This window comes from Hyperolius riggenbachi, chromosome 5 (genome assembly GCF_040937935.1).
Source record: "Hyperolius riggenbachi isolate aHypRig1 chromosome 5, aHypRig1.pri, whole genome shotgun sequence".
Lineage (NCBI taxonomy): Eukaryota > Metazoa > Chordata > Amphibia > Anura > Hyperoliidae > Hyperolius > Hyperolius riggenbachi.
Window position 1 is genome coordinate 103,823,999 of NC_090650.1, and position 14,729 is coordinate 103,838,727.

The following is a 14,729-nucleotide window of genomic DNA, read 5'->3' on the forward strand; positions in this document are numbered from 1 at the left end:
CACTAAGATCATGTTGGAGATAATAAAGCAAGAGAAAACTTACCTCCACACAGTAAGAGTTATCTTATCTCTTCATTCCTTACGTTACCTCTTCTGTAGTTAAATTCACCTCCTCTGTAGTTAAGTTACCTCCTCTGTAGTCATTTTCACACGCAGTTAATTAACAGCCTGTCTAACTCTGGAGTTATTTTAAGGATTAAAGAGTTAACTTAAAGACAGAACAGTTAACTTTAGGTTTGCCGTAGGTAAAATGTTTCCTGAATACTACATGCCTTATCACCATGGTAACAACTCTAGAAGAGTTATTAAAGACAGGAGATAAGCTTAGTGAATTGAGGCCATTATCTGGCTGTCCTACTGATCCTCTAATATTTTTAGCCGTAGACCCCAAACAAGCATGCAGATCAGTTGTCTGACCGGATTAGCTACATGCTCATTTCTGGTGTGCGATTCAGACACTACTGACTAGAAAAATGGAGCAGGACTGTCAAGCAACTGGTATTGTTTAAAAGGAAATAATACGGCAATCTCCATATATCTTACCTCTGGTTCCTTTATTTAGGGGGAAACAAAAACACAGCATAGTCCAAAATCAGATTAAAAATAGTTCAGTTATATGACTGCTTATAGAAGTAAAAATACCAGACTTGAGAAAACATAACACTTTATTTGAATCAGCAAGTTAATAAAAAAAGGACATTCATCATGGTTGTCATGATGAATGATCACATCTTACCGTGTTTTCCTCAATTCCTCACAGTTTGCTACTAGATTTTCCTCTTCCCACCATACCCAATATGGGCTAGGAATTGAAGAGAAAAAGGAATGCACAACTGGAGTTGCAGGCTCTAGTTTGGTAGCATGAATTTAAAATTTACGGTTTTAGGGGAAAAAAAAAATGATCACAGCTTTCTGCAGGACAGCCCACAGACATAAGATTGTCAATAAATGGCTAACAGTCATTTGGAATATATTTAAGGCTGTACTACATCAAAATTAAAAAAAAAAGTTAAATTGAACTTTCACTACGTGAGCATCTCTGCACCTGATTTGATGGCCAATTCAGGATTTGGGTTCTCCATTAGTAAATCCCCAGCAAGGAGCATGTTGCTTCTTGTGTATGCTGTAAGCCAGGTCATATATAGTAAAGATCAGTTTATGACAAATCTGTGTTGTCGGTACACAATCTCACACAATTCAGTCCTGTATGTAGACACACACTGGCATGCTGAAGACTGAATTAGCTTCTACACATCGCTGAGGCTGAGACTGAGCCACAGAGATCACTCTTGCAGTATTTTCAGATTTGACTACCGTAAAAGGAGTTTCATTTTTGCATACATTTTACTTTAAAATCGGGGCTATAGTAAAAATTTGTAAGACATTTCCTGTTGGGACAGAGCACAGAGACCTTCCTCACAAAGTCCAAAAGATCTAAAATGCTTCAACAGATGTAGGTTTTGATTTGTGCTGCCACTTCAAATTGAAGAATAAGTAAGGTTTAGGCTGCTAAAGTGTACAACTGTTTCCCAGACCATTTACTGCCAGGGAGACAGTTTCCAACATGGTGAATAAATGCAACAAAGTTACAAGCCATCTACACATCCCAAGGATGGGCTCTAGACAGTATACCTTCCAATCAATATTTACCATTTAAATGAACTGCTGTGAAGTGTGGGCACACAGCCAGTGTATGGCTTTCCACTTCTAATCTAGAAGACGTAATCTGTTGTCTTGTATGAAGCTACCCTCGAAGTTCCAAGAACCAAGAGGAATTAGTATTTCCATTTTTTTCCTTTAGTACCTCGAATCTTGATCATCTGACATCTGTGAGATTGCTTTAGTAGTTTGTTTTCACATATTCGAAAAAGAGAATTAACTAATGCTTGCAAGATAAGAGTAATGGCAAGGCCTACAGAATTAGTACTCTAGCAGCGCTCCATTGAATATCAAAAACTTTATTAAGAACAGAAGGCCTCATTCAAGAGGTGAGAAATACTGGTTAGTGTCTGTGCGCCGCCCCCTGCAAGCAACCAACAATATATCACAAAGTTATAATCCTGTTGTTGGGCAACATAGTCAAGTTCTCTGAAATTCTCCGCTTTAAATTTCACAAATGAATTTCAAATGAGTAAAAAAAAAAAAAAAAGCCTAAAAAGTTAAAGCTCATCATGAACATATGTAAATTCTCTTGCAGATATAAATCCATCATTGTCTTCATCTTCTTTCTCAAATATGCTTTCAAGCAAGACATCATGGTGGCTTTCATTCATAGGAGCGCCATGCTTCTCAAACTCTGCCTTGAGATAGGCTTTTACCTGGTGGAGGAAATGAAAATCAGTGAGGAAACTATACCTCTGATCATGACAGAAAGGCTTCTAGATCAAAGTAATCAGTTAGGGCCTGTACACACTGCTGCACTTGCATTGTATTTTTAAAATCGCATGCGATTTTTAAATCGCAAAGTCTTTATGAAAATAAAATTATCGCATCGCACCAGTGTGTACAGGTCTTCACGATTTTCATGATTTTTCAAAAGACCTTGCGAATAAAAAAAACACATACGATTTTAAAAGTGCAGGGCAAGTGCAGCAGTGTGTACAGGCCCCAATAGAGGTTTTAATTCCTGAGAGGTTGCGTTTTTTATTATTCGGGATACAACCAGTAGGCCCAAGGGAATAAAAGATTTTAAAAAAGACAACTTTTAAGTGAAAAGAATATGGAGGCTGCCATTTATTTCCTTTAAAGCAATACTAATTGTTTGACGTCCTGCTGATCTATTTGGCTGCAGCAGTGTCTGAATAACCCTAGGACCAAGCATGTAGCTAATCCAGTCAGATCTGACAATGTCAGAAACCCCTGATCTGCTGCATGCTTGTACAGGGTCTATGGCTAAAAGGGTTAGAGGCAGAGGATCAGTAGGATAGCCATGCAACTGGGATTGCTTAACAGGAAATATTAATGCAGCTTACATGTCCCTCTCACTTCAGCTGTCCATTAAAGAAAACCTGAACTGAAAATTAAAAGTCAAAATAAACATGCACAAGTCATACTTACCTCCCGTGTACTCTACTTATCAATCTCTTTCTCCTCTCCTGCGTCTTGTTCGTCCACTGTGATCAATTAAATTCTCTGTCCTCCATTTTGAAAATGGCCATTACTCCATAACAGCTTTCTGGTGAGCACACAGTTAAACTGTAACATCGCCCACTTGAGCCATAGGGAAACATGGACACAACTGATATTTCAGTTCTGACAAAATGTTGTCAGAACTGGAAGGGATTATTGTCAGAAGAAAATGGTGAGCTTTTGAGAGGAACTGATTGCAAGGTAACTATGTAATGTTCAATTAAAGTTACCTCATGAGTTTGTTTTAAATAATTGTACTCAGTACAGGTTCCCTTTAAAGCAAAAAAAAAAAAAAAAAAGGTAGTCATGCATGCATTGATCTTTACCAACTGATTTGATTGTAGTGATCAAATCTAGCGTATTGCCAGCATTTTTTTATCTATGATGCAACAAGCTGCATCAAACATTTCAATCAATTTACATCAAAAATCAATAAAAATGACAACACTATGGTAAATTTCTGGCAATCAGCCATGCCTGGGGAGAGGCAGTAAATCAATGGCCCATAACGTTGCAGTGTATTGAACAATGCAAGAGTTTGATTTATTTTTTTTTAATAGATTCCACCATCAGTGTGCAAAAACTAAATGAAACCAATCACTCTGATCAGATTCAGATTGGAGATGGATTGATTCTGTTTGTTTACCACAGTGGGCAAAGATCTGAGCTTATGGCCACATTACCTAAAACACATTTATGAGATTATTGTGTGTAGTAGCAATAGTGTATAAAAACTCCCTTGAATAATGGGATGGTCATAATAAAAGCAGCCAAAAGTAAGGCTGGGCCACACATGCACAGAATCAAGGCAGGCAGTTTATATGCAGCTTTAATTCATGCAATGTATACAGCTGACCATGTCAACAAAAAGTTGAATTTAAACCTTTAAAAGCTACCAAGGGGCCCTTGGCCTTCTAGTGAACATGCCTGGAAGCATAACCAGGTGTTGGCATGCCAGTTTGCTAAAACAGGACCCTTTTAATAGCCCTAACTGAAGTTGTGTGACTGTTCTTCTAAAACAGACTTTAGATTTTGTCCCGTTTCTCAAACATACTCCCATTTGATTTATGTAATGGGTAGAGAGACATAGGTAGGAAAATCTGTAACCGGCCAATACTCTATGCTAGAGACAGGCTGCAATGTCCTATTGTCATATCTATTCTGTTTAGTGTTTTATAAAAGTAAGGATAAAATGTTGAAAAATTTCAGTTCTATCCAAAGCAAATTTACATACAGGCCTTTATGTAGCACACCATTGTGGTAGCCTCCCTGGTTGTAAGGACGAGGCTGACTCATTAAAAAAAAAACTTGCTACAAACAGTATAGAGGAGTTAGCTTAGTCCATGCTGAAAACTGGCCTGGAAAGGGTTATAATGGTGTATGTGCACCACCTACTGGCAGTAGCACATAACTTCTGGAATCTAATACCATACTGTATATTGTACAGAGAATGACACTTATTGCCACACTGGTCTGAACTCGGCCGTGACGGACTATCATAACCACCATGGCTAAGAGTTGTGCAGCAGACCAGTGTGTACAGTGGCCCAATGACAATCCCTAAAGATCTGGCATGTTGGACCTTTAGCTATGCCTAAGCATGACCCAACGGCATTGTTCATGGCACCTCACCACCCACTGGAAGCAGCTAAGTCAGATGTGCTTGTCTTCCACCCTACGCATTTCACCATCGACTAGACTCATCGGGGCTGTCGATGAGACTGGTCAATGACGAAATGCGTAGGGCGGAGCCAGTACGTCTGACACAATTACTCCTTGGAGGCTGCGGCGGTGTGAGAAGGGAAAGTCCTGGGAGCGTGGGGAGTTCAGAGAGCGGGACGCCACCTGGGAGCCATGTTCATGCCAAAGATGGGCCCTAGGAACACCGCTTGTGACATGCCTTTTATCTCTGTGGAGCTTGTAAGTTATTAGATAACGCGAGAAGCATGTCTGTAAGCTGATCTTGACAGTACTACTGCACAATGAAGTTTTTATTGAAGTTTTATGAAGAATTAAAAAGATTTATACCAGCATTGCGGTATGGTTCACTGAAGTTCCCTAGTGAAGCATAATATTGAGTGAGAGATCCACCTGAAAAACGAGGTGGTTATAATCCGGTGAGCCTCTCTGATTATGGGTGATTGTGTCACGAGTGAGAGCACTTGGTACACACTGCATGGTTTGAAGAAGTGCATGGACTGTTCAACACAGGATTACACAATGTGGATCTTTTTGTGTTTTTAGGTCATATTGAATGAAGTGAGAGCGCAGTGGACATTACTACTATATTTCCATTGGATGGGACACTCCACAGCAAACTCACAGCACTGTTTTGTAAACATTGGTGACTTTTAAGGAGTATATTTTTCATAATAGGTGGCGCTGCCTGGTGTATTGGAACTGTATGGTATTTATTTCTGCATCTGTAGATTTATTTCTTCATCCATATTTGAGGAGGATCTTTCTATTTGTGATTCACAAGTTTATTTTAGAAATTTTAATTTAATAGGATTTTGTTTTGAAACGGTTTATTATACTCAAAATGTATACTAGACCCATGCTTCACAGATTTTAGTAAGTTGCAAGCAAATATTTCACGAAACTTAATTGAACCACTTTGTGCACATAAATCCTGCAGAAATTGAAAGCTAGGGAGGGTTAAATACTGCGTTTTACTGGCATTTAGGTTATAGGCCAGACTGCTCACAGCTGACCCTTGCAGATATGCAAAACATTTCCCCCCCATAACACTTGAAATGTAGGAAAGACAACCTATGACGACAGAATCTTTTTGTGTGAAAAGTGCTCCCCAAACACGTTCAAGAAGCTGTGAAGGGAGGATGAAGGATGTGGAATTACAGATGTAAAATAGGTCAATGGCAAAAATCGGTGGACAGTTATGGTTGCCTTTTATCCAAAAACCTCTAGCATCTCAAAGGTCTACCAAACAACGCTTCAATGAACCGTCCTCCCTGTCAGGTGCAGAATTCTTTAGCATGTCATTTAAAACAGGCGTTAAGGTTTCCATAGCTACAGTGTTCAGAAGGAAATTACACCTCTGTTTCATGCGTCATGTAGAATCCACCACCAGCAGTAATGAGAAGAAGAGTCTTGACAGCTGCATTACAGGCAGTGATGACAATGGAAGGCTTAAACTACTTTACAGTCATTTGATCTGCTACAGAGAAAGGTGGCCAAACTGCATTGCACATTAATTTTCGAGACATGGTTTAAGCCCAATTCAAGTTATTTTCTTGGAGAGCTGCCTACCTTCATATCATATATTAGTTTCAAAACACCTCAGTTCCTTAACGTTACAACAGTCATGTGATCTGCACTTTTGGAGCAGACTGCCAGGATTCCTTTCATGACTATGGCTCCTCCCATAAGAAGAGAAAAGGGTCAGTGGCAGCCTGCTGGCCATGCTTACTTCCAGGAAGCACTGTGAGAAAGCAGGATAGCGGCAGTCCATGAAATGCCCCCCCCCCCCCCCCAACACATTATTTCATACTGAAGAAGAACAGCAAGAGGTTACCAGACCAGGGGTCCCTTTCCCAGAGTTACCTGTAAGGTGCTAAAAGAGGACAAGGGAAACAGAAGGTCAATGGAGTATGGATCACGTGACATGACAGAACAGAAAGTTCTCACAGGTAGAAAGTACTTCTACTTTGTATAAAAACTTTTGCCAATAAAGACAACTAAATTGAGAAGGATATGGAAGCTGAACACGAGAAACAAGTATGCAGCTAATCTTGTCAGATCTGACAGTGTCAGAAACACCTGATCTGCTGCATACTTGTTCAGGGTTTATGGCTAAAGGAATTAGAAGCAAAGGATCAGCAGGATAGTCAGGTAACTGGTATTGCTTAAAGAGAATCTGTATTGTTAAAATCGCTCAAAAGTAAACATACCAGTGCGTTAGGGGACATCTCCTATTACCCTCTGTCACAATTTCGCCGCTCCTCGCCGCATTAAAAGTGGTTAAAAACAGTTTTAAAAAGTTTGTTTGTAAACAAACAAAATGGCCACCAAAACAGGAAGTAGGTTGATGTACAGTATGTCCACACATAGAAAATACATCCATACATAAGCAGGCTGTATACAGCATTCCTTTTGAATCTCAAGAGATCATTTGTGTGTTTCTTTCCCCCATGCACTGAAGTTTCAGGCTGCTCTTTTCTTTCTGCAAACAGCTTTGCCCTTGTTTGTAATACCTCAGTATGTGAAAGCCCAGCCAGCTCAGAGGACGATTTATCCAGCTGATTAGAGCAGCTTCTCTCTTCTCTCTTATCTAAATAACACACAGGCAGTGTGCATAGAGGGGCCAGGAAGAGTGAGTTCATAGCAGAACCACAACACTGAAGAACTTGGCAGCCTTCCAGACACAGGCCGACAAGTCTGACAGGGGAAAGATACATTGATTTATTACAGAGACTGTCATAGTAGAAAGTGCTGCAGTTAGCCAGAACACATTAGAATAGCTTTTGGAACATGTAGGATGATAAAAAACAGGATGCAATTTTTGTTACGGAGTCTCTTTAAAGAGAACCCGAGGTGGGTTCTAAGAATGCTATTAGCACACAGAGGCTGGTTCTGCATATAATACCCAACCTCTGTTGCCATACAGTTCCCCCCACAGGCCCCCCTGCGCTCTGCTTGCCCCCCATAAATCATATGCCGAGCTGTCAACACACAGCGTGAACCCACCTTGGGTTCTTTTTAAAAGGAAATAAATATGGCAGCCTCCATATCACGCTCACTTCAGTCGTCCAAAATCGTCAAATGGCAACATCACACATGATATTAAAGGACTCTGAATAGACCCGATTGCATCAAGTGCAGATGTCAACACACAAGTGGCAAAAAGGAATCCAGGATTACTGGCCAGGGTTGCTTGACAACTGGATAGGGTAGGTTGACCTTTCAGTTTGGACGACAGGCGTAAGCCACATCCACTAGAAGCTATCTGAATTAATTAAAGAGGGCAGGCCTGGTATAAAGATAGCTGTCTTCAGAAAGTTTGATGTGTTATCCTTAGGGTCCTTTAACATTGGTGGACTGCGTTATAGCCTCAGGCTCAACACACACCATACAATCTTGGTTGTTTAATCTTACCACTTTCATGTAGTATAAGAGCTTATCCAATCAATCATTCAAGGTATTTTTAATCTGTTGGCTCTTATACTACATAGATTTGGTAAATCTGTACAACCAAGATTGTATGGTGTGTGTTGAGCCTCAGTGTGAAACAAAAACATACAAAAAACACCATTAACACACAAGTAAATGCTTACCTAAGGAGAGAAAAGCCTTTGGATCTTCCAAAGGTTTACCACGCTGTCCTCTGCCGCTGACTGGGATCCTCCTTAACATAGGGGCCATGCTCCTCTTCTGGCACAAGTGTGGCCATGCTGCAACTGCATGAGCATGGCCGTGCCTGCACCGTAGCACAGAGCAGTTTGTGCACAAGCAGCTCTGACCTTCTGCACAGGTGTGGCTTTACTCGCACAGGTGCAGTATGACTGCGATTGTGCCTGAAAAGGAGTGCAGCCCTGAGGTTCCTACAGACAAAGCCCTTGTCTGTAATCTTCTGGGGTTCACGTTTGGCAACAGGGGGCCAGAGGAGGGCATGGGAAGTCTCTATAGGATCCAGTGGTTTCCCCCTTCTCTAGGTAAGTATTTTTCTACCTAAAGTTTGCCTCAGGTACACTCTAGCCATCATAAGGTAATTGTAAAATGTTAACATATGGTATAACTTGAGCATCAATAATTTAGTACTATGCAGAATTCTTCTTCAAAACTAAATTCTTTTACCTCGTCTTTGGACAGTTTCCAATCATCATTCAGATCCATTTCTTGGAAGGACTCATGAGATCGTGGTCCATTCCTTATCTCCACAAGATGAATATCAAAGATTAACGTGCTCTCTGGGGGAATTTTCCCTATGGAGAGAGTACAGATGGGTGAAGGTCACATTCATGCATTGGGATTAGTTACATGGACAGATGGCCACAAAGCTCTTGAAAAAAAAAAATGCTGGTCAGAATAACACAACATGCTGTACAATACAATGAAGCTCTATCTTTCCCTGTTTCAGCTCATGGCAAATCTAGGGCGGGAAGGGAAGATTTTTTTCAGCCAATGTAAAGGCCAAATTCGAACACAGGTTTAAATAGATTGTGTGACACTGGCAGTGTTGCCAACTCATCCCTTTAATTACTGACACATATGAATTATACAGGTTTCGTGGTTAGGTAGATGCAGGTAAGGCACGGATTATGTGTAAGTAGCCTCAGAACCTGTATAACTTAGATGTGTCAGTAATTAAAGGGATGAGTTGGCAACACTGGACACTGGTCAGTGAAATTGCCTAAATGTTAGCCTTTGAGTCAAATCACTCTTCTGCAGATAAAAATCCTGTTCTATAAATGTGGTCATATGATCTGAAAACCTACACAGGGACTGGGAAATAAATTGCAGGTGGCATTCAGCTTTAAAGGGACCCTAAAAACAGAGAGATATGGATTTTTCCATTTAAAATAATACCAGTTGCCTGGCTGTCCTGATCCTGTGTCTCTAATACTTTTAGCCACAGCCCCTCAACAAGCATGCAGATCAGGTGCTCTGACTGAAGTCAGACTGGATTAGCTGCATGCTTGTTTCAGGTGTGTGATTCAGCCACTACTGCAGCCAAAGAGATCAGCAGGATGTCAGGCATCTGGTATTGTTTAAAAGGAAACATCCATATCCCTCTCAGTTTAGGTTCCCCTTAAAGGAATCAGCCAACGTAATGTAAATCAGATTTACTTACCTGGGGCTTTCTCCAGCCCATTGCAGCTGTCTGTCCCACGCTGACCACTCCGCTCGCAGTGGCAGGCCCAGGGTCCCCGCATGGTGCAAAGGACCACCTCGAGGTCGTCCTTACTGTGCCTGCGTCAAGCCCACGGCGTACTCTGCAGGTGCAGTTCTGCACAGTACGCCGGACAACGTGGGCTTGATTGATGGCGCTTCACACAGGCACAGTAAGGACGACCTCGAGGTGGTCCTCTGCATCATGCGGGGACCCCGGGCCGGTGGCTGCGAGTGGAGAGCTGTCAGCGTGGGACAGACAGCTGCGAAGGGCTGGAGAAAGCACCAAGTAAATCGGAATTACATTACTTTGGCTGATGATTCCTTTAAACATTTACAGACAATCTAACGCATTAAAATGTCATGTTCGCCGCCATTAATGGCAACATGACGTTTTAATGAGTTACATTGTAACTCTGCCGCTGTGTGCGAGCCGGCGTGCTCCTGCCGCATGCGCACATCGGGTCCCGCGACTTAGTCATTGGACTAGGGAATCACATGTTCGCTGGGCCAATCAAGTGCCAGTAACAAGGCAGATCATTGTTACAAGCCAGTAACAATGATCTGTCTAAAGCGTGTCAGTAAACAAAATTGCTTTCTCCCTCCCAGCTCATCCATCACCTCAGACTGCTGTCAATCAGCATTCAGAGGTGACAGGAGCTGTGAGGGAGAAAGACTAATTGTGGTAGGATTGTTACATTTTACAAATAAAATTTTAACCCCATACTTTTTATTAACCCCTTATCCTCCCTCTCCTTTGCCATTTACTGCTTTTTGGTTTTATTTTAGTACTTCTTAGTACTTTTCTGTACTTTTTCACCTCTCTTCTACCCCTATTCTGATATTTCTATCTATACTTTTCTATTCTTTCCTTTCATCTTCACCCAAAAAAACCCAAAACCCCTCTTTCTGTTGTTGATCGAGCGGTCTATCCATCCCTCCAGCCATCCTCTTTGCTTGCTATGGCGAGGAAACTATTCTGTTGAGGAGGCAGCCGCCTTCCTCCAGCAGAGCAGCAGCAGTAGCAGTGAGGCCGATTTGGGAAGCGAATGGTACCCAACAAGCAGCTCTGAGTCAGATTCTGACAGTTCAGAGAGCGTTGGGCAGCTGTCTCGCCGCTTCAGGAGGGATGACCTTGTAGCACCCAACATCCCGACTTTTACAGGGGCAAGCGGAATATCAGTGCCCACTGACAACTTTAGGCCTGCTGATTTATTCCAGCTCTTTGTGGGTGATTATTTGCTGCAGCACATTGTGGAGCAAACTAATTTGTTTGCACAGCAGTATATTGCCCAGAAGCCCACCTGATATTTGGCTGAAAAATGGGAGCCCACCACCATACCTGAGCTAAAGGTGTTTCTGGCACTAACACTACACATGGGCATAGTCTAACTGCCAGAAATAAGAATGTACTGGTCTAAGGACTTTATGCACAGCACACCCCTGTTTCCAGCTTCCATGAGCAGGCAGCGCTATGAGGCCCTTATGAAATGCCTGCACTTTTCTGATAATTCAGACAATGTCCCCAAAGAGGATCCTGCCCATGACAAGCTTTTTAAGCTGAGGCCCATCCTTACCCACCCCAGTACAAAATTTAGTGAGGTGTACACCCGAGAGACGTTGCAGTAGATGAATCCCTCCTACCCTTCCATGGCAGATTAGGGATAAAGCAATATATCCCAAGTACGGCTGCCAAGTATGGGGTGAAATTTTATAAGTTATGTGAGAGCAGCAGTGGCTACACATATGCTTTTTTGCTATATGAGGGAAAAGATAGCCATTTACAGCCATCTGGGTCCCCACCGTACATGCCAACCAGTGGGAAAATTGTGGTGAAACTAGCCAACCCACTCCTCCACCAAGGCTACCATGTATACATGGATGACTTCTACACCAGCATTCCCCTTTTCAAGTTTTTATATTCTGCAGAAACTGGTGCCTGTGGGACGGTGAGGCCAAACCGCATAGGCCTCCCACCACAGGTGGTCAACAAAAGGGGAAATGCACAGTCTCAGATGTGGTGAGCTCCTGGCTGTAAAATTCAGGGACAAGAGAGGCGTCATGGTCCCGACTTCCATTCACAATGAAGAAGTGGTTCCTGTCACAACCTCCAGAGAGCAGATCGAGAAGCCAGTGGCACTGGTCGACTACACAAAAAAAATATGGGTGCGGTGGACCTTGCGGACCAAATGCTCTCCTACTTAAAAAAAAAAAGAAAAGGGCCTGGTACGAAAAAACGTTTTTTTTTTTTAACCTCCCGCAGATAGCGATGCACAAAGCATTTGTGCTTTCTAAAAAGACACGCCACAGTGACAGCTACCTCCCGTTTATGCGAGAAGCTTTAAGATCGCTGATCAACGAAACCTTATGGAGGAATTCAATCCAATGCAACTGGATGGCGCAGTTCGCCTAAGGGGAAAAACATTTTTCCTGCCCTGATCCCCCCGAACCCAATTAAGGCGAAGCCACAGAAAGGATGCCGGGTGTGCACCAAGAATAAGAGGCGGAGTGACAGCAGATACCACTGCCCAAAGTGCCTCTCACAGCCGGGACTCTGCGTTGCCGGCTGCTTTGAGGCATATCATTCCCTCAGTCTTCTTCCTTTTTCTTCCTAAATTTTCACTGGACTTTAAATTTTTCCTCTCTACTTTTATTTGCCACTTACTGTCCCTCAAATGAGCTCACAATTACCACTAGTTAACATTACCACCTTTTTTTGGGGTGTGGGAGGTAACCCGGAAGCTTAGAGGAAACCCAATACTCCTACAACTCCCAAATAGTTTATTCCCACTTGGACTTTCTGCTGCAAGGCGAGAGTGTTAGCCACAAGACTTTTCTCTGCAGACCTCCCCCATCTTCTGACCACTGGGTTGCCTTGGCATATGACCTCTGGATTGTCTCCATCCTGCTAGACCAGCAATGGTGAGTTCCAATGGATTTCTCATTAGTGTTAAAGATAGTGATATGGGCCTCACTTAAATTATTCTATTTGCAATTGAGTAGGTCTGGATCTCTAGTTTTCAGAATGTTTTTGTGTCTTTTATTGAATGGTTACACTCCTGGGGCTTTGAGAAGAAAGAATTACCGTACATTGTTGCATTTGGTAAAAAGGGCCAAAACACTATCTGATGATGTGTATAGGGTATCATTTTGACCGTGACAAGCAAGAGAAGAGAATTTGGGGTGTTTTAGGAGATTATGCATAGGTGATTTGAATTGTTTTTTTGTGGCAAAGTAAAAAAAATAAAAAAAATACAATTTTCTAAGTTACGGTGCAATTTCAGCAAAACCGCACAAGTGCAAATGTTACAAAATATGTATATTTGAGTAGGTCTGGTTCTCTAGTTTTCAGAATGGTATCATTTATGACCTGTATCCAATGTTCTGAGACTCCAGGGGTTTTGCTAGGAAAGAATGGACTATTGGTGCTGCTCATGATTTAAGCTGGCCATACACTGGCTCGATTTGCCGCCGTTTCGACAGCAGATTCGATCACTGGGATCGAATCTGCTGCCAATCGTTCGCGCTAAACGCACCCGCCGATCCAATTTCCTCCCGAAATCGGATCGGTCCGTCTATCGCACAGTGCGGGAAATTACCGTCGATCGCCCGCGGGTAGGGAGCGCGTCGCTAGCGGCGGCCGATCCGATACAGGTATACATTACCTGATGCTGGCTCCCGGGCATCTTCTCCACGCTGCACCGCTCTGTTCCTGCTTCCATCCCAGCGTACATTAACTTCCTGTGTCACTCCAGTGACCAGGAAGTTCAAATAGAGGGCGCTCTATTTGAACTTCCTGGTCACGGAGTGACACAGTGTACGCTGGGATGCGGTGCAGGATGCTGGGATGCGGTGCAGCGCTGAGAAGAGGACCCGGAGCCAGCTTTAGGTAATGTATATGGGGGGGGGGGGGGGACAGGTTGCAGGAGCAGCTCAACAGATTGTGATCGGTTTCAGGCTGAAATCGATTCACAATCTGTTTGCAGTAAAGGCAGCCATACGATCCCTCCCTGATCAGATAGGGATCTGTCAATTGGTCGATCTAATGGCAAATCGACCAGTGTATGGCTACCTTAACAGTGTATTATGTGGCCAAAACACTATCTGATGATGTGTATAGGGTATCATTTTAACCGTGACAAGCAAGAGAAGAGAATTTGGGTTGTTTGAGAGATTATGCATGTGTCATCTGATTTTTGTTTTTTGGCAAACAATGAGAAGCAATACAACTTATTTCCATATACTCTGTACAAAATAAAAAACACTTGTAAAAAAACAACAAAAGTGACAGACTTGAAAAAATAATGCATAAATAGTTACCTTAGGGACTCTTTAAATATGTATGCTATGAGGGTGCACTACTGTTATATTTGCAAATAAGGGCTTGAATTCATTGGTAGTATGCAATGAGAAAACAAAAAACCCAACATAGAATACACCTTTATTTCCAAATAATATATTGTCCCCATACTTTGCACTAGGGAGAGGATTTATATCTTGTGATAACCAGGACAAATAGGCAGATAAAATGTATGGGTTTTATGCACATTAGCAGTGTTTATTTTAAAACTATAGGGGATGAAATTGGGAAAAAAAAGTGTATTTTTCATTTTTTTTCCCCTTAAAACTACATAAGAAAAGGTATTACTGAAAATAAATAGCCTCCAAAAAGCCCATTTAGTGTAAAAAAAAAACACAACAAGGTATTGATCAATTTGCTGTGATACATAGTGAAAAAGTTATTAGCGAAT

General features: G+C 42.1%; 1 protein-coding gene across 1 annotated transcript in view; it reads right to left on the reverse strand.

Annotated features, from left to right (window-relative positions):
* Positions 1 to 647: 647 nt before the first annotated feature.
* FKBP14 (FKBP prolyl isomerase 14) overlaps positions 648 to 14,729 on the reverse strand; it is a 41,304-nt gene continuing 27,222 nt past the window's right edge. Inside the window, exons 3-4 of the mRNA XM_068236085.1 lie at positions 8,944 to 9,071; positions 648 to 2,318 (exon numbers count right to left, since the gene is read on the reverse strand). Of these exons, the coding sequence (XP_068092186.1) occupies positions 2,160 to 2,318; positions 8,944 to 9,071 (287 nt within the window). The 3' untranslated portion in view covers positions 648 to 2,159. The remainder of the gene's footprint in view (positions 2,319 to 8,943; positions 9,072 to 14,729) is intronic.